This window comes from Trachypithecus francoisi, unplaced genomic scaffold (assembly GCF_009764315.1).
Source record: "Trachypithecus francoisi isolate TF-2019V2 unplaced genomic scaffold, Tfra_2.0 Lachesis_group21, whole genome shotgun sequence".
In the NCBI taxonomy this organism is placed as follows: domain Eukaryota; kingdom Metazoa; phylum Chordata; class Mammalia; order Primates; family Cercopithecidae; genus Trachypithecus; species Trachypithecus francoisi.
The window spans coordinates 30,774,361-30,800,220 of record NW_022681467.1 but is presented as its reverse complement, the minus strand read 5'-3'; the positions used below and the strand labels follow the sequence as shown (position 1 = coordinate 30,800,220).

Here is a 25,860-nt window from a genome sequence, read left to right as displayed (position 1 = left end):
TCCTGGACTGGGCGCCTTGGAGGCTTCTGGGAAGCAGTCCGTCCCCTTGCGCGGGGCGGGGCCTAGAGGCGCTAGAGCGGGATTGGCCGGGGACGTTCGCGGAGTCCCGCTCCGGAGCCAGGGGTCGAGTCCCTCTTTTGCGCTCAAACGCACTGAGGGCGAGGTCGGCGCGCGGTGGCGTCACGGCGCCAGCTCCTCCCGACGCTGAGGTGGGTTCCGGTAGACCAGCGGGTGTGGCCGCGCGAGGTGAGGGCAGGGCTGGGGCGGGGCCCTAGCGGGGGTGGTGTTGGCGACCCAGAGCTAAAGGGCTTATCTTCTTGCAGACCATGGGGGCTCAGGTAAGCGGCGGCCGCGGCGCCCCGGAGCCTGCTCAGCCCCAGCCCCAGCCCCAGCCCCAGCCCGCGGCGCCGGAGGGCCCGGAACAGCACCGGCCTCAGCCCCAGCCCGAGCCCGAACCCAGCCCGTGGGGGCCGCTGGACGACGTGCGCTTCCTCATCGCCTGCACTTCCTGGTACTGACGGCGTCTTCCGGAGGATGCCGCCCGTCTGTCCGCCGTCCCCTGTGGTTCTTGCTTGCCTTGTCTCCTCTCCCCACGTCCCTGCGTCTCTTACACCCCCTCCCACCCGAGGCTCCCCAGAGATAGCAGAGAATTCGAAGAGGTCGCCGAGGACTGGAAAGAAGTCCCGGCCGGGCCGCCTTCGCGGTCTACAGCCCAGCCTGCACCCAAACCCAGCTCAGACCTTCGTGTTCACCCCATCCCTTTCTCCGGCTGGGTGGGTCAGGGGCATCCCTCTCTGTCGCTGGCTTCCAGAGGCAGGGCAGGCCTCCTGATAAGCCCGTAAAGCTGCTGACCTCCTGACTTCGTCTGCCTTTTATTAATAATCTTTATTGCTGATAACCGTGCTCTTGACTATGTGTCCCAGGTCATGGCACCAGGGGCCTTGACTTTGGAGAAGCCCTCGCCACAGTGACCCTCCCCATACTCCTGAGGGGGGCTGCTCCCCATCCTGGATCCTCAGGAGGCATCATCAGGCTGTGTTCTTGGATCCGCAATAACCCTGGACCCCCAGGGCAATTGTAGAGGAAGGACGCATCTGGCATGCGTGAGGCAGCTCCCAGACACCCCAAAGGACCCCGGTTCTCCTCCCAGAGCTTCCTTTTTTTTTTTTTTTTTTTTTTTTGAGACGGAATCTCGCTCTGTGGCCCGGCTGGAGTGCAGTGGCCGGATCTCAGCTCACTGCAAGCTCCGCCTCCCAGGTTCACGCCATTCTCCTGGCTCAGCCTCCCGAGTAGCTGGGACTATAGGCACTATAGGCGCCCCGCCACCTCGCCCGGCTAGTTTTTTGTATTTTTTAGTAGAGACGGGGTTTCACCATGTTAGCCAGGATGGTCTCGATCTCCTGACCTTGTGATCTGCCCGCCTTGGCCTCTGAAAGTGCTGGGATTACAGGCTTGAGCCACCGCGCCCGGCCTCTCCCAGAGCTTCTTAAGGTTACTTTTGGAACCTGATCTTTGCTCCCTCATCCCAGGGAAATGACACACTCTGTATTTCTGTTTTATTTAGAAATGATTTAAAAAACATTATACAAAGGCTGATCAGTTTAAAATGTGACTGACACTGAAATGCTGTGATGTCCCCCAGGCTGAGGGGAAGCTAGGCTCTGGGGCCCCCAGTGCTTTGCCCCTCTGTCTGCCCTGTCCTGGGGTGATGGACAAACAGATGACCACAGGCAGGAGAATCTGAGATTGGAAGCCTCTAGGCTGAGCCCTCGGGGCCTGGCCCCACATCCCTCACCTCTGCAGCCTGGGCTGCCTGCCTCCATCTCCTGCTCATTCTCAGCTGGCCTGCCAGGAGCCAACAGGGAGCCTGGCGGGAGGCGGGGGTGCCTAGAGCTTTCAAGAGGTGAGAGCACCAACCTGAGGAGTGGACAGGGACCAAGAAGTGGGGGAAGGGAGACCAGGAAGAGGTGGATACAGGAGACACTTCTCATCTCATCTCAGACCCTAGAGGGGTCCACAGATGGGGACATAAGACACAGCCAGCCCACTGGATGGCCTGGGCAAATAACAACCTCTTTGTGCTTCATCTGAGCACACGGTGAGAGTTACCTTCGGCCTCCCAGGACCTACACGAGTTTCATGTGAGTGGACAGGTGTGAGCTAATAAAGTGCTTTGCAAAGTATAAAACACTGTACAAACCTGTGAATCACTAATATCTCTGCAGTTGTTCCCTGCCTGTCCCAGGGAGCCTGCCCTTGGCCAAAATGAGAAAAAACAAGGATGATGACAGGGGACACAGCGGACCCACATGGGCGCCCCTGGGACAAGAGATTTTGCTTAAGATAGCTCCCAGGGTAGCAGGAGTCCCTGTCTGTGCTACAGGGTAAGCCGACCCCAATTTCAGAGACCACAGGGTCGGGGGCAAGGCCCATGCAGGCTCAGTGAGCAGGGGTGGCATCTAAGACCCGGCCAGCACGCTGGAGACTGCCTGACACCTCTTTTTGGCTTTGGCAGAGAGCCAGTGGGCATCACTGAACCCATTGGCCTTGTCTAGGACTCCTCAGTGACAAGCAGGGCTGCCTCTGCTGTACTGGAGCAAGGCAGGCCAAGCCCTAGGAACTCCTGCCAGAGACAGTAAAGGGCGGGCCAGTGAAGGTCAAAAAGGGAGCCCCCTTGGCTTGGGGCTGCTACTGGTAGGGTTCCCCTTCTAAGAGCAGTGTGGGAAGATGGGCCCAGTGAGCGAGGTCAGCAAGGGCCAAGCTCTGGGAAAACACTGCTTCCAGCCGAGAGATTGAGTCGGCCTCGGGCTAGCTGGGAGTGGAGGCACTGAGCACTTCAGACACCCCGTACCCTTCCGAAGGACTCCCAGGCTCTGCCATGTTGGCCCTGCAGCCATCTCTGTCTCACCTGACTAGTCAGGCTGAGCCCCAGGCCACAAGTGACAGGCTGGAGCAAAGCTGGGGACAGGGACAATAGAGGGGAGTGGAGGACAGTCACAAACTCGGATCTGCCTCCAGAAATGGGGTCAGCTTCTGCCCCAGCTCTGTAGCCATAGGAGCAGGGCTCAGCTACTGGGGTGTCTGGGCGCTAGAGTGGCCTTAGCAGCACCTTGGTCCTTGTCGCCTGGGGGAGGGCCGCTCTGCTGGCCTCATCACCAAGACAGTCACCTCTAGTTCACCTAAAGCCTCAAGCAGCCTTTGCAAAATGGGACTTTAAACAGTAGTGACAGGACATTTAAATACTCACGATGTGACAGGTGGGTCCTTGTCAGACCCAGCTGGGCCACAGCCCTGCCTGCAGCATGTGACCCTAAATCCTGGGTCTCTGAAGAGACCCTGACAAGTGGAGCAGGTTTCCTGAGGGATCTGCTGTCTGCCAGCAGGGAAACCCAGGCTTGTTGCCCACTGTGTCAGAAGCAGGGGTCCTGTAGCCTTGGAGGACAGTGGGGTGGGGGTAGGGGGACATCTGACCAGCAGGTGTTGGCAAAAGGGGACCAGGATTGGTGGCATCTCCCAGATGGGGGATGAGAGCTAGTGCTGGCTTCCCACAGAGGGTGCTGGGTTCCAGCCAGGAGTGGAGCTGTGGTACCTCATGGACACCACAGGATGCTGTGACCACAGGGGCTCTTCCTGGCATGGTCCCTGCCTCAGGATGGAGCCTGACCTATTCCCTTAAGTAGGGAGTAATTTGCCCAGGACAGAAGGCTGGCAGCTGGGTGCCAGACACCCACCCTGGGGCACAGCCCCCATAATTCCCTGCCCCACGCTCAGCCTAGGCCAAGTGCACCCACTACTTCAGCTGTACGACCCCAGCCTAGGGCCCTGCTGGCCCTGGTGAGCAGTGGCCAGAGCTGCCCCTCAGACCCTGGTGAGGAAGGGCCTGGCTGGCCAGACCGAGTGGACAGAGAGGGCTCTGGGCTGCTCACACCCACTCCTGGACTGGCCGCTTATAGTAGGTGACAGGCTGAGGGCCTGTCTTGTTCTTGAACTGGAAGATGGTGTAGACCAGCACCAGGATGCAGAGGGACAGGATACAGGGGATGACCACAGCCACAGCGTTCACGGAGCCCGGCACATCATTGATGGTCACCATGATGTCCACGTCGTCCTGGGGCAGCCGCCGCTCCTTCCGCCGCTCCACCTCTTTCTGGTTGCAGCCCATCCAGTCACGCAGGATGTTGCGCGGGTAGCCTGGCTCCACGCTCAGTTTCTGGTTGTCAAACTTCCAGTAGTCCCGGCCCTTGTAGAAGTAGGTGTAATCTGCAGAAATACAGCCCAGCATCACCACTCCCAGACACTTCCGGCACCTGCTTTGGGGCAGTGTGAGAGGAAGGGCACAGGCACTGTGGCATGGGAGGCAAGGTAGGGACATCTGGTGGTTTGGTGTGTAGTGCCTGGCTGAGTCATGGAGTAAGAAGCTGCAGAGGGGAGTGCCTGGGACCTGGAGCGGTCTGCCTGTCATTCTGCGGGTGCTAGGAAACCAGAGGGGCTTCAGGGAGAATTGGGACATGGTTCACTTTGTGCCGCCCAGACAGGACCCCTTGCACATAGCCTGGGTCACAGCTCTGTCACACTGCCCACAGGTCCCCCTTGCCCCGCATGTGGGTTCCATTAAGCCTCGGCCTGGCTCCTGCTTGAGCCAAGGGAGGCAGAGAGTAAGATTTCGCCTTGTGTTGACAGCAAGACACTACCTCTCTGCAATTATGGATTTTTTTTTTGCTTGGCACGCATCACTGCACAACACAGATGCAGGGTCTTTGGGAGCCTTCTTGGGGAGAGGCTGGGCAGTCTTGCCAATCACTCCCTGGGCAACCACCCCAGGGCTCCAGCAACAACCTAAGCAGCCCAGCCAGTGGGCAAAGCAGCTTTCTCAGGCCGTCCTCATTGGCTGGCTCCCCACCATGGCTAGGGCTTTCATTGGTCTAGGTCCTTGATGTCACCTGTCTCTGAGGCTCCCCAAAAAGGGAGATCTTGTGTGTAAAGCATCAGGTATACAAGACAGCCAACAAATAGCAGCTGTGGCCAATGACTTTTTTTTTTTTTTTTTTGAGACAGAGTCCCGCTCTGTCGCCTGGGCTGGAGCGCAGTGGCACAATCTCGGCTCACTGCAAGCTCTGCCTCCCAGGTTCACGCCATTCTCCTGCCTCAGCCTCCCGAGTAGCTGGGACTACAGGCACCTGCCACCATGCCTGGCTAATTTTTTGTATTTTTAGTAGAGACAGGGTTTCGCTGTCTTAGTCAGGATGGTCTCGATCTCCTGACCTCGTGATCCATCCGCCTTGGCCTCCCAAAGTGCTGGGATTACAGGCGTGAGCCACTGCGCCCGGCCTGGCCATTGGCTTTCTTATCTGTGAAGCCTCGTCGGAGACCCCTTCCCAGCCATCTCTAACATGGCCCCCTCTAGCTCATTGCTCTCTCCCAGATTTATTTCCTTTTTTCTTTTCTTTTTTTTTTTTTAAGACAAGGTCTCATTCCATCACCTAGGCTGGAGTACAAGTGGCGCAGTCATAACTCACTGCAGCTTCAAACTCCCGGTCTTAAGCAATCCTCTGGCCTCAGCCTCCCAAGTAGCTGGGACAACAGGCACATGTCACCATGCCCAGCTAATTTTTGTATTTTTTTTGTAGAGATGGAGTCTCACTATGTTACCCAGGCTGGTCTCGACCTCCTGGCCTCAAGTGATCCTCCCACCTCGACCTCCCAAAGTACTGGGTGTTTTCCCCTTATAGCATCTGTTGCCATCTTGCTTTATGCTCCTAGACTCGGACCTGTGCAAGTCCCGTTCACTGCTACGTCCCCAGCTCCCACCATACAAGCTGTCTATTATTATGGAGTGAATGAATGAATCCTTTCAATCCACATAAACTGAAACCCACAAGATGATAGTGGTGATGATGATGATGATGATGACGACGATAGCAGCTAAAACATATAGCATGGATTGTGTGCTAGGCATTATTTCTAAGTATGCTACACAATTTATCTTCTTTAATCCTCACAAAACCATTATATAAAGGTAGGTACCATTATTATCATCATTTTATAAATGAGAAAACGGAAAACTTCTTAGAGATTTGCTCAGATTCATAGTGAGTGGTACTATGGTGGTTACAAACCCAGCCAGTCCAGCTCTAGAGTCTGTGGTTTTGACCACATAAGTGGAGATCTACTTAACAAACACTCCTGGAGGCCCACTCTGCATCTGGCCAGGCTGGCCGCTCCTCCTGAGAAGCGCCTATGCTGGTGGGGAGACAGGCTGAATGTCTGATGGCAGTCGTGGGGGCGGGTGGCCAGCATGGCTTCTAGGAGGAATTCAGGAAACATAAAAAGTTTCTCTCTTGATGCAGTGGCTCATACTTGTAATCCCAGGGCTTTGAGAGGCCGAGGTGGGAGGATTGCTTGAGGCCAGGAGTTTGAGACCAGCCTGGCCAACAATAGTGAAATCCTGTCTCTACAAAAAAAAATGTAAAGTAGTCAGGCATAGTGGCATGTGCCTATAATCCCAACTACTGGGGAGGCTGATGAGGCAGGAAGATCATTTGAGACCAAGAGGTTGAGGCTGCAGTGAGCTATGATTGTGCCACTGCATTCCAGCCTAGGCGACAGAGACCTTATCGCTTAGAATTAAAAAAAAAAACACTTTTTTTAAAAAAAGGTTTTCTTTCCATCTTCTTGCCCTCAAGCCCTGTGAAAAAGTGGCTTTGAAACATGCATGCCCATCATTGCTTTTCAGATTTGGTAACTCGAGGCGTCCCTGGAGTACACCTGCGGATAAGTGTTTGAGAAATGCTGTCGGAAGAAATGAAGTCAGTCTATGACAACGTCTCTCTGCTGTGAATCACTCCTGCAGATGAAAAAGTGTGACTTGGCAGCTGGTAAGCGAATTAATGGACCCTGTGAACATGGGTAGATACGAGTCAACTGTCTGCCGCCAGGTGTTTTCTCAAACCTGGATGCTCATAGGCACTGAGTATGCCCGTGGGCACTGGTGAGGACCACATAAAACCAGCTCCCCACACCCACCCCAGCCCGGCCCTTACGTACATCCTTCCTTGCTGATGAAGGCCCCTTGGGGAGCCTGTGGGATGCCCTTCCACACGGTGATGGGCTTAGGGTAGCCAGGGTCCGTGGCCCGCCGCTCCTCGCTGTAGCGCCAGTACCGCTCGCCTTTGAAAAAGTAGGTCTTGCCCACAGGTTCCCAGCGCAGAGCTGTGTCAATGCCTTCACGGGGCAGACAGCTGCCCAACTCCCCCAGGCTGTGGGGGTACCCAGGCTCCACCGTCACCTCCTTAAACACCCAATACTTGTCACCTGTGGCCAAGAGGAGCCCAGGATCAGCTTCCCCAGTCACTCAGTGCCACTTGCCCATCTTCAGGATGTCAGGTGAAAACAGCCTGATGCCCTCAGCCCCTTGGCCCAGTTAGAGTTGGGAAGGGCAGGAAGCCTGAGGCCAGTCCCAGATCCTGGACAACTTGCCCCTGCTGCCTGGGCTCCGAGTCCCACCCTTTTTCATCATGTGAGTTGCTCCTCTCTGCTCTCTGGTCATCTCAGCCACTTACATGACTTTGCATGCACTACCACTCTCCAAACCTGCCACCAGCGACACCTGACTCTGAGGCTGTCCCACTGGACCTGAGCAGCAGACCCAGAAACCCTGACCTCCCTTGGCCTATGGGCAGCTCCACATCAGCTGGCTTCTCAGAGCTCCTCATCTGCACCACAGAAGGGCTCCCTCCTCATCACCTTCTGCCTCCCAGGTCCCCAACAGGGAGTCCTAGCCTCACTATTGACCCTCTTTCCTGCTACTCTCAGTATTCAGCCACTTTTTTTTGAGATGGAGTTTGGCTCTTGTTGCCCAGGCTGGAGTGCAATGGTACGATCTCAGCTCACCACAACCTCTGCCTCCTGGGTTCAAGCGATTCTCCTGCCTCAGCCACCTGAGTAGCTGGGATTACAGGCATGCACCACCACGCGTGGCTAATTTTTGTAATTTTAGTAGAGCTGGGGTTTCACCATGTTGGTCAGGCTGGTCTCGAACTCCTGACCTCAGGTGATCTGCCCGCCTTGGCATCCCAAAATGCTGGGATTACAGGCGTGAGCCATTGCGCCTGGCCAAGTATTCAGTCACTTCTGAGGTCCTCTGACTCTCCTGGCAGCTGTCCCCTGCCCTCCAGCTGCACGGCTCCTCCCTGGATTGGGCCTCATGAGTGGCACTCTCCAGAACCACCTCAGAAATGGCTGCCCTGCCCCTGCCATGTCTGTCACCTCCTGCCCTCTGGCTTTCTGCTGCTCAGAAACATTCCATGAATTTCCAGCCTTGGCCTAATGGATCAAGACCACATTCTGGCCTGGCAACCAAGGCTCTTTAGGATTTGCCCCCAGGTGACCTTTCTGGGCCATTTCTCACAGCTGTCCAAGGTGGGGCCTCCGTAGCCATCAGATGGGTCTTCTAAGCCCTGTGAACGTCCGTACACATCCCAACCCTGCTCCTTTATTCAGCCGTTGTCCCTCTGGAATGCTTTCCTTGCTTCTCACTATCTATATCTCACCCATCTGAGGTCTGGCCTGAATCAAGATAATTGTCATGAAACAACCTAGCACAGTGCTGGTCACTGGGTGGGCACCTTAGCTCCCTCCCACGCCCACCCCACCTTGAGTGACCTCTTCCCTGTGGGTTCTTACAGAACTGACCCGATGGCCTCCCATGAGGTACTGGGTGGTCTTCAATTGCTTGTCCCACACTCTACGTCATGTGGACAAAGCTGGTCACCCCACCAACCTTGGCACATACAGATTCTCAGTCTCACTTTCTGACTTGAATTGTCAGAGGTCAGTGTCTCTGTTAGGCTAGAGGGGCCCTCTGAGGACATGTGCCTCCCACCCCTCCTCTTCCAGTTTAGATGGGAAAAAGGAGGTCCCATGACCTTGGGCAGGGAACTGTCCCGCAGCACAGGCTACATTACCTTTGAAGAAGACAAATCTCCCATCGGCCCTTTCGTAGGCTGCGTCGATGCGGGCAGGCAGGCCCTTCCAGAACTGTTCGATCTGCATGGGGTAGCCCTCCTGCACTCGATTATTTCGCAGGCGCCAGAACCAGCGATCCTGGGAGGAAGCAGGAGGGGGGAGAAAGGTATGTCAGGCCCTGCCTCCAAACCCAGTGATTTCAGCTGTGGGGCTTAGGTCCCAACAGCCCAACACCTTCCCTGGGGCCCAGCCTGGCAACCCTCCACTGAGCCTGTCCATTAGCTGCTTCTGACTTTTAAAGCCCTGGAAGGAAGACACGATGCTCCTGTAACTCTCTTCATTTCAGCCTCCTGCTGACACTTGCTGCTGGGTGGACCATGAGACAGCAGACAGGCCTCGTGTGGAAAAGGTGTGAGGGAGCCAGAAAGGATGATGTCAGGGCCTGCAGTGGCCACATGGGGGCAGTGGAGTGTCGCTGACATCAGCCAGACTGGTCCTCAGGACAGTGGGAGGCTGGGGTGGTCACTGAGCCTTGGCTGAGTGCCCTGTATGGGGCTAGCTCCATCCAGTAGGGCCAGGATCATGGAAGCCAAGTCATGGGAATTCCCTCGAGACCTGGGCATGCATTCACATTCCTCCACTTATAGCTGCATGACCTAGGGCCTCACCTTCACGTGCAGGTAATAATGGAGAATCAGATGAGAGATTCTAGGCAAAGTGCCCAGAACAGTACAGGGCACACAGTCCATGTTGAGTAAATGGCAGCTAAATAGTTGGAGTCCAGTAAAAATGCCTCTTGTAACTGGTGTCTTGTCCCCACTGCAGCCTTGGGCTGGTACGGAAGCAGCCTAGGCAAGGCCTGTAGCCGCCAGACCTCAGTTTTCTTATGTGTAAATGGGGGTGATAAAACCCAGACCTGCCTATGAACAGTTCAGTTGGATCAAAGTAGAATGACTGCAGAAGAAGAAGCATGATTTGTAAAAGATGGTACAAAAGCTAGTATTTTAAAAGGTGTTTTACAAAGCACTTTCACATCCAGGTTTTTGACCTTATTTTGACTTTCATGTCTCTGTTAAGTTGATCTGAGATATACGGAGTCTTAAGAAAGGCCAGGTGACTTGCCTAGAGCCACTCAGTGAGAAGCCAGATTGGGGCTGACCCACACTGCCCGATTCCTGCACGGCGCTCAGCGCGTGCTGGGATAACTCCACGAGGGGAGCGAGGCAGCCTCTTTCACCATCCTGTGTGATGGAGCCGCCCTGCCCAGATCCCCTTCAGAGAAGGGCTTGTTGTCCCAGTGGCCAGGAGTGTGGCCAGCAGGCAGGTTTCAACTGTCAGCCCCTTTGGGGATGTTCTCTGCTCCAGAGAGCCCTCCTCAATCACTGGATGCCCTTCCTCCTCCAGTGATTGAATGAAGTAGGGGTTATAATGTTCCAGATATTTTGGGCCCAATGTAGGCTGACTGACAGGCCACCGTAGCTCCAGAGTTCCCTGCGGGGGTGGCTGAGGCTGCCATGGACCTCTGTTGCCACTTAACCTCTCCCTCTTCCCTGTCCTGCTTCTTTCTCCTCTTTCTCACAAATGTTGATTCTGAAAGTACTCCCTAATTGAAATCCTGCATTCCAGACCCCATTTCAGAGTTCGCTCCCCGAGAGTCCAACCTGCAACACGTCAAGCAGGCTGCCACCCTGTCAGTCCATGGCTGATGGAGGACAGATGACAAGATATACCTTGGCCAGTAGCAGCTTCTCAAGCCTTGGTAGGGTCTGGAGTCAGACTCAGCCACCACTGACCTAGCCCCCACTCCAAGTTGGCCATCTTCAGAGCCGGACGCTTACTGGATCTTCACACACCCTTTGTTAGAGGAATGACTCCCCCAGGTTTCGGATGGAGAAACTGAGGTCCCAAGAAGGGAGATGACTCGCTTAGTCAAGGTCACAGACCAGAAGCCAGCTTCCGGCACTTTCTCCCAGCATTAATCCTGGGGAGGTGCGGGATCACCCATCTTTCCCTCCCTCTTGGAAACAAGTTGATTCACCCAGCAGCACCAGGAAGAGACCCCATACCCTGGCCACGGGGCCAGCTCCCGTCCAGGCCCCATTGTAACCAAATCCCAAATCAGGAGCCTTCCCCAGCTCCGTGGTGTGGGGGAGGAGGAGGAAAGGTCAGGGGCCAGCTGGGTGGTGCCAATCCATTGGCCCTACCTTAAACACAAACATCTCGCCCCGGAAGAGGGCCACTGTGTTGAAGTTGCCGTCACAGATGTTGGGTTTGGTGCCTGGTGTGGATGGCCGGTCCCCAAGGGGCGGCCGAGGGGGCCTGGGCTGGCGCTCATGCTTCCTCTCCGACGGTGAGTGGATCCTGCGGACGGGGAGTGTAGGGAGTGGCCTTGTGGGCTCCAGAGGCTCGGCTGGGGGTCCTGGAGAGAGGAGCTACATCTTAGAGAGGGGGCAGCCATTTCCCGCCTCCCACTGCCATTGTCTCAGCGTCACCCAGGCAGCTCTGAGACAGGTCTGTCCCAATCCAGCCTCCTGTTCCCTCTCCCCAGTTTAACTCCCCCAGTCTTTGAGAAAACGGATGAAAATAGCCATTAGAATGGGACTCTCATCTTTCCACCCATGAATCTTATATCTTCTCTTTTCTCCTGTTACAGAGCCTTCTTTAGGGTCAGCGCTCTTCCTTTGCCCCCTTCACACACACTGGCCCTACTTCCTCAACCCCTTCATTCATTTTCTCTTTCCCAGCCCAGTGCAGCTTCTACCCGTCACCCACTCCAGCTGCTCCGCCAAGATCATCCAATGGTTGCTTGACTCAGACTTTGATGAGCACATGCATCATCTGGGGATGTTGCTAAAATGCAGATAAGGGCTCAGAGGGCCTGAGGTGGGGCCTGAGAGTCTGCATTCCTTCACACTCTCAGGTGATGCTGATGCTGCCGGTCTGAAGACTACACTTTGAGCAGCAAGATTCATAGAAACACTTTCCTTGAAACACTCTCTTGGTTGTCCTCCTGCATCATGGGCTGTTCCTTCTCAGCCTCCTTTGCTGGCTGCCTGTCCCCATCTGCCCTACTCTAGAGGCTGGCATACCCCCGGTCCTCTTCTCTTCTGTCTCTACATTTTCGTCCTTAGGTCAGTGCTTCTCCACTTGGGCTGCATATTAGGATCACCTGGGGGAGCTTTCCAAACTGGATGTTCAGGAAGCACCAGGCCAGCTATCCAACTTTTTTTTTTTTCTGAGGAGGAGTCTTGCTCTGTTCCCCATGCTAGAGTGCAGTGGCGCAATCTCAGCTCACTGCAACCTCTGCCTCCCAGGTTCAAGTGATTGTCCTGCCTTACCCTCCCAAGTAGCTGGGACTACAGGCACGTGCCACCATGCCCAGGTAATTTTTTTTTTTTTTTTTAGCAGAGATGGGGTTTCACCAGGCTGGTCTCAAACTCCTGAGCTCAGGTGATCCACCCACCTTGGCCTCCCAAAGTGCTGGGATTACAGGCGTGAGCCACCACGCCCAATCCCGAACTATTAATAAAACCAAATCTCTAGAGCTGAGGGCTGGGTATCTGTGTTTTTTATTAGAATCGCAAGGTAATTCCAAAGGGCAGCCAAGTTGAGAATCACTACTCTAGGTGGTCTCCTCCAGGCTCATGGCTTTACAGACCTGTGTCAGAGCTGTCCACTGGGGTGTTCTGTGATGATGGAAATTGTCCATATCTGCATCGTTCACTACAGTAGCCCCTAGCCACAGCCATATATGGCTACTGAGCTCTTAAGATGAATGACTAGTTCTTATTGTGACTGAGATACACTAAAGAACTATAACTGAAATTATAATTTTCATATTTTTGGTGTGGGTAGAGACAGGGATCTCACTTTGTTGCCCAGGCTGGTCTCGAACTCCTGGCCTCAAGCAATCCTCCCACCTTGGCCTCCCAAAGTGCTGGGATTACAGGTTTGAGCCACCGCACCCGGCCTAATTAATATAAATTTAAATTTCATTACTGTACCTGACTAGTGGTTACTGTACTGAACACCAAAGATCCCAAATAAATATCCCAGCCTAGATTTTTTTCTTTTTCTTTTTCTTTTTTTTTTTTTTGAGATGGAGTCTTACTCTGTCACCCAGGCTGGAGTGCAGTGGCGTGATCTTAGCTCACTGCAACCTCTGCCTCCCAGCTTCAAGCGATTCTCCCGCCTCAACCTCTCAAGTAGCTGGGATTATAGGCGCACACCACCATGCCAGGCTAATTTTTTTGTATTTTTAGTAGAGACGGGGTTTTGCCATGTTGGCCAGGCTGGGCTTGAACTCCTGACCTCAGGTAATTGCCCACCTCGGCCTCCAGCCTAGATTTATGAGCTGCAGACTGCTGGACCCTATTGCTTCACAATTACAAAAGCTGGAAACCCTGGGGTCATCCTTAACTATCCTTCCTTCCCACATCTGATCTGTCAGCAGATCCTGTTGTTCTACCTTTGGAATAGCTTCTGGGACCCACAGCCCCCACCTGGTCTCTGCTTGTGGAGGTCCTGCCTGTCCTCCAGGGCTCTGGCTGGGTCATCTCCACCAGAGGGAGCCCTCCTCCTATGCTCCGTAGCCTGGGGGCTGTGGGGGCCTGTGCTGTCTTGACAAGCATTTGCTCAAGTAAACTGGTCTCCGTATCTCACCCGACTTGACCAGAACCAGAACCTCACATACCAGTGTGAACAGAACTGGGAGAGGGGTGTGTAGGAGGCCTTTCATATCTTACCTAGATAAGCAGTAGCTTCTCATCTTTCATCTTTTCTTTCTTTCTTTTTCTTTTCTTTTTCTTTTTCTTTTTTTTTTTTTTTGAGACGGAGTCTCACCCTGTTGCCCAGGCTGGAGTGCAATAGTGCGATCTCGGCTCACTGCAACCTCTGCCTCCTGGGTTCAAGTGATTCTCCTGCCTCAGCCTCCCAAGCAGCTGAGATTTCAGGTGCCCACCACCACACCTGGCTAACTTTTTTGCTTGTTTGTTTTAATATTTTTGGTAGAGACAGGGTTTCACCATGTTGGCCAGGCTGGTCTCGAACTCATGACCTCAAGTGATCTACCCGCCTCGGCCTCCCAAAGTGCTGGGATTTCAGGCAAGAGCCATGATGCTTGGCCCTCATTTTTTCTTTTTAAAGAGCAAAGCTCTGGTTATAGTCCCCATCATACTATATCACCGTTACTCCTGCAGATGTGTGAACCTGCCTGGCTAGAGGTGGAACCTATGGGAGCACTCAGTCACCATCTGGTATAGGAGGGAGGGAGCGAAGCATGAAGGGACGGGGAGAAGTGTGGAAGGGGAGGGGTAAAGGAGAGGGAATGAGCGGCCCTCACCTCACTTTTGTCCCTCTCAGTTACAGCTCAGACCCTCCCCCAGGTTTCCCAGGTGTGCCAGGGGAAGCCTTGCCCTCTGGCCAGGCAAAGCCATTGGAAGTCTGTAAAGGTCACACACAGTCAGAGAAACAGCAGCAGGGCTGATGATAGCAACGTCCACCTCCCTCGTCCCCTGCCCCATGACAGGTAGGCAGTCACAGCCCAGCCCCGAGGAAGGAGCAGTCCTCCCTCTCCTTGCCACACACCATAGATCTTCTGGATGCCCTGGAGATCGTCCTGGGGCAGCTTGAAGTTGTGCGTCTCCATGTACTGGTAGAAGGGTGCCATGATGGCGCTGGGGTCGTTGGAGTGCTCCAGTCCGAGCGCATGGCCCAGCTCATGCACAGCCACCAGGAAGAGGTCGTTTCCTGTGGAGAGGAGTGTGGGGAGGCGCCCAGGGCACCTGCTTAGGTATGAGTCGGTCAGCCAACCCATTACCTCAGCAAACACCGAGCACAGTCCCTGTACCAGGCCCCATGCTGGACAGCAGGGACATACAGAGAAATCAAACACAACCCCTGCCTCCCAGGCCTCTCTGCAGAGCGGGGACAAGGAGAGAGAGAGCACAAGTGAGGCAGAGGACTGTGGGTGCTTTAGGAATGTCTGGGAGGGTCGGGCGGGGATTCTGAGGAGAGGGGGGTCATTTAAACCTGGGGGAAGATGTTCAGGGAAAGTTTCACAAAGGTGAAGCTGAAGCTGAGTCTTGAAGGATCAGAAGTTAGTCAGGAGAACGGATTCAGGGGGCAGGAGAGGAAGGGTGGGGGTGACATTCCTGGCGGATGGAATGCGATAAACACAGTCCAGGGACAGGCAGTTTCATTCCACCTGGCTCTGGAACAAAGCAGGAGGGGAGGGCCGGAGAGAGATGAGGTCAGCCAGGCTGGCAAGCAGGGTGCTTAATGCCATACAAAGGAATTTGGATCAGCTTCTTGGCTAGTGGGGGGTTTAAGCAGGAGTGGGGGTGTGATACAATGAAATTACTCTGGCTGCAGTTGGAGGGAGGATTAGAGGGAACAAGACCTGGGACAGGGGGATCTGTTTAGATGCTGGGGGCCAGGTGATAGATGAAAAGGCCCTGAGCTGGCTGGGCATGGTGGCTCATGCCTGTAATCCCAGCACTTTTGGGAGGCCAAGCAGGGTAGATCACTTGAGATCAGGAGTTTGAGACCAGCTTGGCCAACATGGTGAAACCCCATCTCTACTAAAAATACCAAAAATTAGCCAGATGCAGGTGGTGGCCTGCACCTATAGTACCAGCTACTCTAGAGGCAGAGGCAGGAGAATCGCTTGATCCTGGGAGGTGGAGGTTGCAGTGAGCCAAGATCGCTCCACTGCATTCCAGCTTGGGCAACAGAGACTCCATCTCAAAAAAAAAAAAAAAAAAAAAAAAAAAAAGGCCCTGAGGTGGAGGGGAGGGGGTGGGGACAAAGAGGGCAAGTCCTGGCAAACTGGCAGTCAGCTTCGGGAGACCCTGGGCAGGCAGGGCCCCGGCGTGGGCAGCTCTCTGCAGGACCTTGGTTCTGGAAGAACAGAACTGTTGGCTACGATTGAGACAGGGATTCAAGTGTAAGTGAAAACACACTCCAGGCCCTGGAAGTGGAACACAGGTTCATGAGGGTGGAACTGAGGCAGCTCTATGGCATGGTGGTTATGAGCTCGGGCCCCTGAGTGGCACAGATCACCTTCATTCCCCTGCCAGTTTGTGAATATAGCCAGGAGGGCTACCCCTAAGCTTCAGTGTCCTTACTCGTAAAACGGAGGCATCAGACCTACCTCACCGGGCTGTGTGAGGTTGAATAAGATACATGTGAAGTGTGTGGTGTGGCACAGAGTGGCAGCTGTTGTAATCCTATATAAGACAGAAGCTTGGTTCCTGGAGGAAGCCCATTGACCAGAAAGGAAGCACAAGGCCAGTGGAGCGCCAGCAATCAGATCCTCTGAAAGCCAACTCCCCTGGGCTTCTGTATTATGCCTAGGACAGGACAAGGAGGCCTGAACTTAGGGGGATGAAGTAACTGCAGCTTTGGGGAGAAAATGCAGGGGGCAGGGAATTAGGTAGGCTGTTGATCGCCAGCCCTGACTCCTGTCTGCCCAGCGTCAGACCCTTGCTTGCCTTGACCTCTGGCATTTGTAGCCCCTTGAGCCCTGCCTCTTATCTTCTGGCCCTAAGGCATGGCTCGGCCCATTCCTGCCACCTCTAAGTCCAGGGAGGCTGCCAGGAACCTAGGAGGTGATCTGGAGTCCTACTGCCCAACCTGGCCCCGGCGTCACTGGCCTAGGGTCACATGGGGGTGGGGATTGTTTGGCCTTTCTAGCTTAGGTCTCCGGAAGAGAGACGAATCCTATGGGGCAGACCCAGGCCACGGGCAGTACATTCCTGCCACACTACTGACACCACCAGTGTCTTCTGTGAAGCCACCTTTGAGCAACCGAAAGGAAGGGGGATGGGCAAGATCAGTGCAAGGTTGGCCAAAAGCCTGGGGCTGGCCTTCTGCTGGCATGAGAGGGCCAGGCCGCCCCCAGCTCCTTCCTCAGGTCCTGGCCCCTCTGGCAGCAGGGAAGGGTGAGCTCATCTCTGAGCTCCATCCCAAACAAAGGCAACTGCTAGAGCCAGCGGAAGGCAGCTCTGCTTCCTGGGGTCCAGTCCTGGCTGTTCTCCTGGGCTGTTCTATGACCTGGGACAAGCTGTTCAGAGCCTCTGTCTCCTGAGCAGGCTCTTCCCCAGGGGCTGTTCACAGGGAGCTCAGCTGGGAACCAGGGAACAGGGCTCTGAGCACCGTGGGAGACTCGAAACCTTTGTCTGCAGCCTTGTCTCTTGCTCTTTTAATCCCTGTTCTGGGTCTGCAGAGAACAGGAGTGACCCCTTAAAGGAAAGAGGCCTGTGGGTTGGGTCCAGGAACCAGAAGGAAGGGAAGAGCCAGGGAGCCAGCATCCTGCTGCACAGAAATCCAAGAGACCCCTGCAGGGGAGATGGAGGGAGTGGGGCAGGGGCAGGAGGACTCCCTGAGCTTGTAGGGTGAAGGCAGAGGTATGAGGAGGAGAGGCCTGCTATGAGGACCCCATGCTCCATGGGCAGGAGGCTGTTAGGGCCTTCACTCTTTAAGAGGGTAAGAGGCAGGGAAGCAGAGTGGTCAGGAATGCAGTCTCTGGGAGCCAGACTGCCTGGTTTTGAATCCCAGCTCTGCCATGTCCTAGCAGTGTGACATTTTAAATTCTTCCTCTGGAAGACAGAAGGAACAATGGCACCTTCGTCATAGGGATGGGAGTGAAGATTCATGGGGCAGGGTGTGTAATGTACTCATACTGGCTCCTGGCGCAGAAGTATTACCCTTCATTAGCAGGGTCCTGTTGAGCTGTGTGTGAGCACCAGCACCCCTGATAGGGTGTGTTCCTGTAAGTCCCTGGGCCTCCGAGCAAGTCCCCAGCAGTCTACTCGGCTACTCAAGTGGACCTTGTCTCTACCTCATTTCTTTCTTTTAGGATCTCCATATTTGGTGGTTCCCGTCTCATTAACTCCCCCAGCCCCACAAAAGGTGACAGCATTTCCCTTTGCCTCTGTTCTTTTGCCAGTGCTGCCCCTCCCCCTGGAATAACCTGATTCCTTCAAAGTTCAGCTCCATACCTATCTTCCAGGAAGCCTTCCTTGACTTCCCAGCTGGAGGTAAGTGCTCCTTCTGCTGTGCCCTCCCGGCAGTTTCTCTGAACTGCCTTCATGGCACTGACCGCTTCCTCCCCACATGATCGCTTCTAGTGCACATGCTCGCTGCCCCAGGACTGTGGGTTCCTTGAGGACAAGCTTTGTGTTGAAGAGCAAGGTGACACCCCCTGGGATGGAATAGTGCCAAAAGCACCATATTTTACCAAGGGAAATACTTGGACCACCTGCAGCAGAACCACCTGTGGTGACTTAAAAATGCAGAGTCCTGGGGTCACACCTGGCTCTGCCACTTTCCAATGGGGTGAATTTCCTATTTTTCTTTTAAAGGTATTTTCTTTCTTTTTTATTTTTGAGACAGGATCTCACTCTGTCACCCAGGTTGGAGTGTAGTGGCGCAATCTTGGCTCACTGCAACCTCTACCTTCTGGGTTCAAGCCATTCTTCTGCCTCAGCCTCCTGAGTAGCTGGGATTATAGGCATGCGCCACCATGCCCGGCTAATGTTGTATTTTTAGTAGAGATGGGGTTTTGCCATGTTGGCCAGGTTGGTCTCGAACCCTTGACCTCAGGTGATCTGCCCGCCTTGGCCTCCCAAAGTGCTGGGATTACTCCAGTGCTCCTGTCGCACCTGGCCCAGGGGAGCCTTTTAAACACATGGAGGAGGTGGGGAAGATATTCTGATTCAGGAGGTTTGGGTTGAGACATAGGCAATCTTTTCTTTTTTTTTAAGTTCTCCAGGTGAATTGTATAATGGGTGGGTCAGGCTGACACAACCTGAAGCGAATGCTCGACCTCAACATCACTGAAAGTGGGACAGTCATGCATCATATGTGTTTGCTGATGTGGTGACTAGGAAGTACCAGCACCACCTAGGAAGTATTCTTGCCAAAAAATTGAACTTGAATCGAGTCAGGCCTGTAGATCTAATGAACAACATTCTGGAATTATGGGGAAGAGAGACATATTAAAAGTGAACTTGGCCGGGCGCGGTGGCTCACGCCTGTAATCCCAGCACTTTGGGAGGCGGAGGCGGGCGGATCACAAGGTCAGGAGATTGAGACCACGGTGAAACCCCGTCTCTACTAAAAATACAAAAAATTAGCCAGGCGCGGTGGCGGGCGCCTGTAGTCCCAGCTACTCAGGAGGCTGAGGCAGGAGAATGGCGGGAACCCAGGAGGTGGAGCTTGCAGTGAGCCGAGATCGCGCCACTGCACTCCAGCCTGGTGGACAGAGTGAGACTCCGCCTCAAAAAAAAAAAAAAAAGTGAACTTGATTCTAGTCACGCCAAATGATTATACTTAGGACACATGACCCAGTGTCTTCAACAAATATATGGAGGGAAACGTGTGTAGGATGGGAGTGTTTTAAATAAAAAGGGCTTTAAGAGACACGTCAGCCCTGTGTGTGGATCTTGTTTGGATCCTGATTCAAGCAAACAACGGTAAAAGACACTTCTGAGATATTTTGGGAAAGTGAACTCAAACTGGGTATTAGATTTTAAAAAATTATTGTTAATTTTGTTGGGCTTGATAATGATTGTGTGCTTATGTTAAAAATTAGCCTTTATCTGTTAGAGGTATATAGTGAAGTATTTAAAGGTGAAATGTTAGTATGCCTGAGATTTTCTTTAAAATACATCAGCCAGGCCGGGCACGGTGGCTCACGCCTGTAATCCCAGCACTTTGGGAGGCTGAGGCGGGTGGATCACAAGGTCAGGAGATCAATACCATCCTAACTAACACGGTGAAACCCCGTCTCTACTAAAAATACAAAAAAATTAGCCAGGCGTGGTGGCGGGCGCCTATAGTCCCAGCTTCTCGGGAGGCTGAGGCAGGAGAATGGTGTGAACCTGGGAGGCAAAGCCTGCAGTGAGCCGAGATAGTGCCACTGCACTCCAGCCTGGGCGTCAGAGCGAGACTCCATCTCAAAAAAAAAAAAAAAAAAAATCAGCCAAAAAAAAGTAGATAAATAGGAATGCCACAGCATTGATAATTGCTGAGGCAGGTGGTGGGTATCTGGGAGATCATAGAATCATTCCTCCTACTTTTGTGAGTTTGAAATTTTCCATAATGAGAGTTTAGAAAAAAGAAGTAAGGGCCGGGCGCAGTGGCTCAAGCCTGTAATCCCAGCACTTTGGGAGGCCGAGACGGGCGGATCACGAGGTCAGAACATCGAAACCATCCTGGCTAACACAGTGAAACCCCGTCTCTACTGAAAAATAAAAAAAAAAAAAACTAGCCGGCAAGGTGGTGGGCGCCTGTAGTCCCAGCTACTCGGGAGGCTGAGGCAGGAGAATGGCGTAAACCCGGGAGGCGGAGCTTGCAGTGAGCTGAGATCCGGCCACTGCAGTCCAGCCTGGGCGACAGAGCAAGACTCCGTCTCAAAAAAAAAAAAAAAGAAAAGAAAAAAGAAGTAAGCTAGTAAGTTCAAAAAGTTCCCAGGAAACTCCACCCCTTTGCTGAGTCTACGTCGAAATTAAACGAGATAATAGATGGATGCTCAATAAATTTTGGTTCCTTTTCTCTCACCCAAAACCTGCCATCACTGCATTCCAGTTCACCAGCCAGGGGTCGATTGCTGTGGTCCTGAGCTGCATCTGGACCACCAACCATCCTGCTTGGTTTTCTAGAGCAGAGCAAAGTCCTGATTCTTATCCAAAGAAGACATTAGCAATCTTGGAATTTCTATCAGAATTGGCAGTCTTTCATGAAAGTTGGGGTGGGACAGATGGGAGAAGTGCTGGGATGGTGCCCATCCACAGGTCCCAGGTCCTTCCCACACACATCACCAGCTCTTGAGATTTGGGGGCTGGGTTCAACAAGTTCTGCAAAAGCAAGGAGCAGGTGTGGGCAGTGCACACCCCCAGTGCTGGGCAGAAGGGGAGGGCAGAGGAGTGGGAGTGTCTTCCCATTGCCTCCTCTGGACATCTCTTTGAACATTCATTTGTCTCTATCAGGAATATAACTAAAACCTTATCAGCTAACAGTGCCTGGCACATAACAGGGCCTCAAAAATGTTAGTTCTCTTTTCCTCACATCTTATCTGTTAGCACAGCCAGCCATTTGTTGACACCGATCCAAAAATAAGAATGAGATAAAGAATAGGTACTCAGAGAGCCAGAAAGTACATGCAGGACACACAGGAGAGACACCAGGGCAAAGGAAATGGAGTTCGATAGGAAAGAGGACAAAAATCTGAAGAACGAAGAGGATAAAGAACAATTTAACAGGTTCATGACTTTGCCTAGGCTGAGCCTTGGCCAAACCACCTCCTGGTCCAACCTTTGACAGATAACCCCAGAGCTGCCAATCCCTGATCCATGCAATGATATGTTCTCAAGGAGGTGATCCCCACCTATAGACACCAAACATGGCCTCTGGGGAAACCAGCTTTGAGAGTCTGCTCTCAGCCTGGAGCAGCCGCAGGGCAGGAGAAAAGGATACCTGGTGTTCCCCAAGCTTGTTTCAACTTAAGAGTCAGGATCTCTGTGGGAAGGACCTGGGAATCCACATTTATAACAAGAACCCCCGCTGGTTCTTATGATCAGGCCAGGTAGGAAAACTCTAGGTATTAAGACAGAATTTCTCATGGTGATGGAATAGCTGCATCAGAAGGCCCCAGGAATGTATTAGACCAATTGCAGATTCCCAGGTCCTACCCCGGACCCAGAGAATCAGAATGACAAGAGGTTAGGGGCCAGCAATCTGCAGTCCTTTTTTTTTTGAGACAGAATCTCTGTTGCCCGGGCTGGAGTGCAGTGGCATGATCTCGACTCACTGCAACCTCCACCTCCTGGATTCAAGGGATTCTCCTGCCTCAACCTCCAAAGTAGCTGGGATTACAGGCGCCCACCACCATGACTGGCTAATTTTTGTGTTTTCCATAGAGATGGAGTTTCACCATGTTGGCCAGGCTGGTCTTGAACTCCTGACCTCAGGTGATCCACCTGCCTCAGCCTCCCAAAGTGCTGGGATTACAGGTGTGACCTACCGTGCCTGGCCTGGAATCTACATTCTTGAAAATTTCTAGGTGATTTCTAGTTTCTAGGTGATTCTGCTGTGCCCTACAGTTTGAGAACCATGGAAGCTTAGCATGATGGCTAAAAGCATGGGCTCCAGGGCCATAATGCCCAGGTTCAAAGCCTTATTTCACCATTCACCAACTATGGGACCTTAGGTAGGTTACTTAATGTTTCTCTATGTCTCAGTTTACCTATCTGTAAAATGAAGATAACAATATTTACCTATAATAATAATTTTACATCATATATTTACACTTTATATATTGCTTAATATAAATTTCATTAGGTATTATAATATATTTAATAGATATAATAGTTTCCTCACATAATGGGTGGCAAGCACTTGGCATGGGCCTTAGAACACCAGCATACCCGCTAATTGTCATCTATTATAATCCAAAAGCCACACTCCTCTGTCCCTCTTTCCTCCAAACTCCTAGTGTATTTTCTTGGTACCTCTGCTACAGCCTTGGGTAGTGTCTGTCTATGACAGGGTTACTTATGTGCACACGTAACTGCTCTGCTAGACTGACTTTGGACTGCCAGAGGACAGAGATCATGCCATTTTTTTCAAACGTTCAGCTCCCCCGGTCTTTGCAAGACTTTGTATCATGTTTGTTAGAGTTGGAAGGCCCTTAGCAATCACCTAATCCAGCCCCTCACTTTGCAGACGAGGAGACTGAGGGTATCACATAGCCAGTAGTTGAACCAGGGCTAAATACCTGCATTGTCACCTTTCAGCTATGCCAGTTGAGCCCCAACTCTTCATCTTAAAAATGGGTGTAATAATGTACACTTGCCTACGTACTAAGCATGTGCCTTGTGAGTAAATATTGACGAGGAACTTTTTGGCAACCTGCAGGGTATCATTAGTATTGCTGCACGGTATTGGCTCTGCGTCCGTAAATATTCGTTGAACCATAGTGGTGCAGGGTAAATTATCCAAGGATGCCAGAATAATTTCAGGGCCTAATACTCACATGTGAGGGTGACAAAGGAGGGAGCCAGTCGTGTCATTCATAAGATGGCTTTTGGAGCCCTCATCATTCAGGCCAGAGCTTACTACTTTCAGACCCCACTTTCAGCTTTAATGCCTTTTAACCTTTTTTTTTTTTTTTTGAGATGGAGTTTCACTCGTTGCCTAGGCTGGAGTGCAATGGTGTGATCTTGGCTCACTGCAACCTCCGCCTTCTGGGTTCAAGCGATTCTCATGCCTCAGCCTCCTGAGTAGCTGGGATTACAAACACCTGCTACCACGCCCAGATAATTTTTGTATTTTTAGTAGAGACAGGGTTTCACCATGTTGGCCAGGCTGGTCTTGAACTCCTGACCTCAGGTGATCCACCTGCCTCGGCCTCCCAAAGTGCTGGGATTACAGGTGTGAGCCATTGCGCCCAACCCCTTTTAAACTTTTTCTTCAGCCTCTGGTCCATTACTTTATCTTCTTACTCATGGTCTAACCTTACTTTTCTCCTGCCAACCGGACTATCTTCTAAGTGACCTGACTCATCTCCATGGCCCTGGCTCTGGTGGATCGAATGTTGAATATTATCAGAAATTACAGTTCCCACCCTCTTACGGTCTTAGTTCTTGGACAAGAGGCTCTAGAAAGCAGGAAACTCATCTAAGATGTCCTCCAAGTTCTTTCCCAACAACTGAGCAGCCCTTGACCCCTGTCCCCTCATGGCCTTACCATCATGGTTGGCATTTCCTAGTGTCCATGGCTCATCGGAGTCAAAGTGGGTGTCTCCTCCAATCCCTGGGCCAGGGAAGTAGGCATGGGCCAGGAATCCCCCTTCTCCATCAAATGGGGAGCTGTCACCGTGGAAACCAGAAGCAAAAAAGATCATGATGTCTGCCTCCTTCCGGTCGCTTTTGATCTCGTGGTATGGCACCTCTTCAAAGGTCAGTGGGGTCACCTTCTGCCACACATCAAAAGCCTGGCGAATAGCTTTCCGCGTGTCTAGCTCACCCACTTTTGGGGTATAGTTGTGAATGCTGGTGAGAGAGGAGAGGATCATTAGTCAAGATCAGAGAGTCAGAGAATAGCAGAGCTAAAATAGATATCTGAGACAATGTGGCTCAGTGATCTGAATTTGAACCCTAGAATTCTGCTTAGCTGCCCCAGGGGTTGAAGAAGAGGCTGAGTAGGCAGAGCTCTGGATCTCCACCCTGCCTCAGTCAGATGGCTTTGCTTTACTCAGTGTTTTCCATTTGATCTCCAGCAAAGCTGTGTTGAATAAAGGATTCCACTCTAGTTTGTTGAAAAAGGTAAATTGGGGCCGGGCGCAGTGATTCATGCCTGTAATCCCAGCACTTTGGGAGGCCGAGGCTGGCGGATCACTTGAGGTCAGGAATTCGAGACCAGCCTGGCCAACATGGCGAAACCCTGTCTCTGTTAAAAGTACAAAAATTAGCCAGGCGTGGTGGTGTGAGCCTCTAATCTCAGCTACTTGGGAGGCTGAAGCAGGATAATTGCTTGAACCCAGAGGCAGAGGTTGCAGTGAGCCAAGACTGCACCACTGCACTTCAGCCTGGATAACACAGTGAGACTCTGTCTCAAAAAAAAAAAAAAAAAAAGAAATCGGTAAATAGGATTTTCTGAATTTTAAGGTTTTTTTCTAATATAAAATACTTTCATTTATAAAAATTATAAAACTATTCAAATAATAGAGAGGAGTTTAAGTGAAAAGTCTCTTTAAAAATCTTTAGCACCAATCTTTGGCTTGTCTCCCTAGAAGCTGGCTGGTATCTGATTTAATCCATTATAGATTTAGTTCTTTAGGGTTGCTGTGTTCATACTGCATGGTTCTTCACAAAACACCATCATGGGTTGTCGTTATGGGTTCTCTGCCCTGTGACCCTCTGGGGCATGGATTATTCTACCTACTCCATACGTAAGGAAACTGAGGCCCAGAGAAGTTGAGTGAAAGAAGTTACTCAGAGTTGGGTTAGAACCCAGTGCTTCTTTCTCTTGATCCACTTTACCCCTTCAAGAGACCCGAAAGTCTATTCAGTTTCTAACCTAGATTCTTAAGTTTCCTTCTCTTGTCAGATTTCTGAAAAAAAAAAAAAAAAAAAAGTCCCTTTCTGTAGGGAGCGCTTGTCGGCAGGAGAGCCCTTAGTTCAACTCTAAGGATCTCTGTCTCAGGTTCTGCCTCTGCACCCAAGGGATCCACCTGAGATGACAGCAGAGCCTTGAGAAGTGCCAGCCAGCACCCACCTGAGCCTGCCCATGCCTGGCCCTTGCCCCAGCCCCACCTGAGCCTGCTCAGTACCTGGCCCTTGCCCCAGCCCCACTCTGGTGCTTGAGTCTGCTGTGATGGGCTCCGTCATCTCTGTTCTTGGGCCACTGATCTGGCTTGGAGATGGATCCTGCTCTGCCCTTTGTTCCTCCAGACAGTCAAATATGACACTATTATGAGTCAGGTCCCAGTTCTTTGTACTCCTTAAGAAACAACTGGGGCCGGGCGCGGTGGCTCAAGCCTGTAATCCCAGCACTTTGGGAGGCCGAGACGGGCGGATCACGAGGTCAGGAGATCGAGACCATCCTGGCTAACACGGTGAAACCTCGTCTCTACTAAAAAACACAAAAAAAAATTAGCCGGGCGAGGTGGCGGGCGCCTGTAGTCCTAGCTACTCGGGAGGCTGAGGCAGGAGAATGGCGTGAACCCGGGAGGCAGAGCTTGCAGTGAGCTGAGATCTGGCCACAGCACTCCAGCCGGGCGACAGAGCAAGACTCCGTCTCAAAAAACAAAAACAAAAACAAAAAAAAAAAAACAAACAAACAAAAAAGAAACAACTGGAATGCTGTGTTGGGAATCTCAGGTGAAGTCCA

The 25,860-nt window shown here is 52.4% G+C and overlaps 2 protein-coding genes across 3 annotated transcripts in view; one reads left to right on the top strand and one right to left on the bottom strand.

Annotated features, from left to right (window-relative positions):
* The first annotated feature begins 57 nt into the window (after positions 1-57).
* MMP24OS (MMP24 opposite strand) lies at positions 58-898 on the top strand. Of its 2 annotated transcripts, none has more exons than XM_033186220.1 (2): positions 58-209; positions 324-898. In XM_033186220.1, exon 2 carries the CDS (start codon positions 327-329, stop codon positions 516-518), a length of 192 nt encoding a protein of 63 aa, XP_033042111.1. In that variant the 5' UTR covers positions 58-209; positions 324-326; the 3' UTR covers positions 519-898. The 2 variants fall into 2 exon arrangements, with proteins under 2 accessions (XP_033042111.1, XP_033042112.1); XM_033186221.1 differs by having other exon boundaries at positions 86-246.
* Positions 899-1,539: 641 nt separating this feature from the next.
* Positions 1,540-25,860, bottom strand: part of MMP24 (matrix metallopeptidase 24) — a 53,130-nt gene continuing 28,809 nt past the window's right edge. Inside the window, exons 4-9 of the mRNA XM_033186213.1 lie at positions 23,716-24,020; positions 14,551-14,712; positions 11,169-11,383; positions 8,964-9,102; positions 7,045-7,311; positions 1,540-4,260 (exon numbers count right to left, since the gene is read on the bottom strand). Coding sequence (XP_033042104.1) covers positions 3,923-4,260; positions 7,045-7,311; positions 8,964-9,102; positions 11,169-11,383; positions 14,551-14,712; positions 23,716-24,020 — 1,426 coding nt within the window. The 3' untranslated portion in view covers positions 1,540-3,922. The remainder of the gene's footprint in view (positions 4,261-7,044; positions 7,312-8,963; positions 9,103-11,168; positions 11,384-14,550; positions 14,713-23,715; positions 24,021-25,860) is intronic.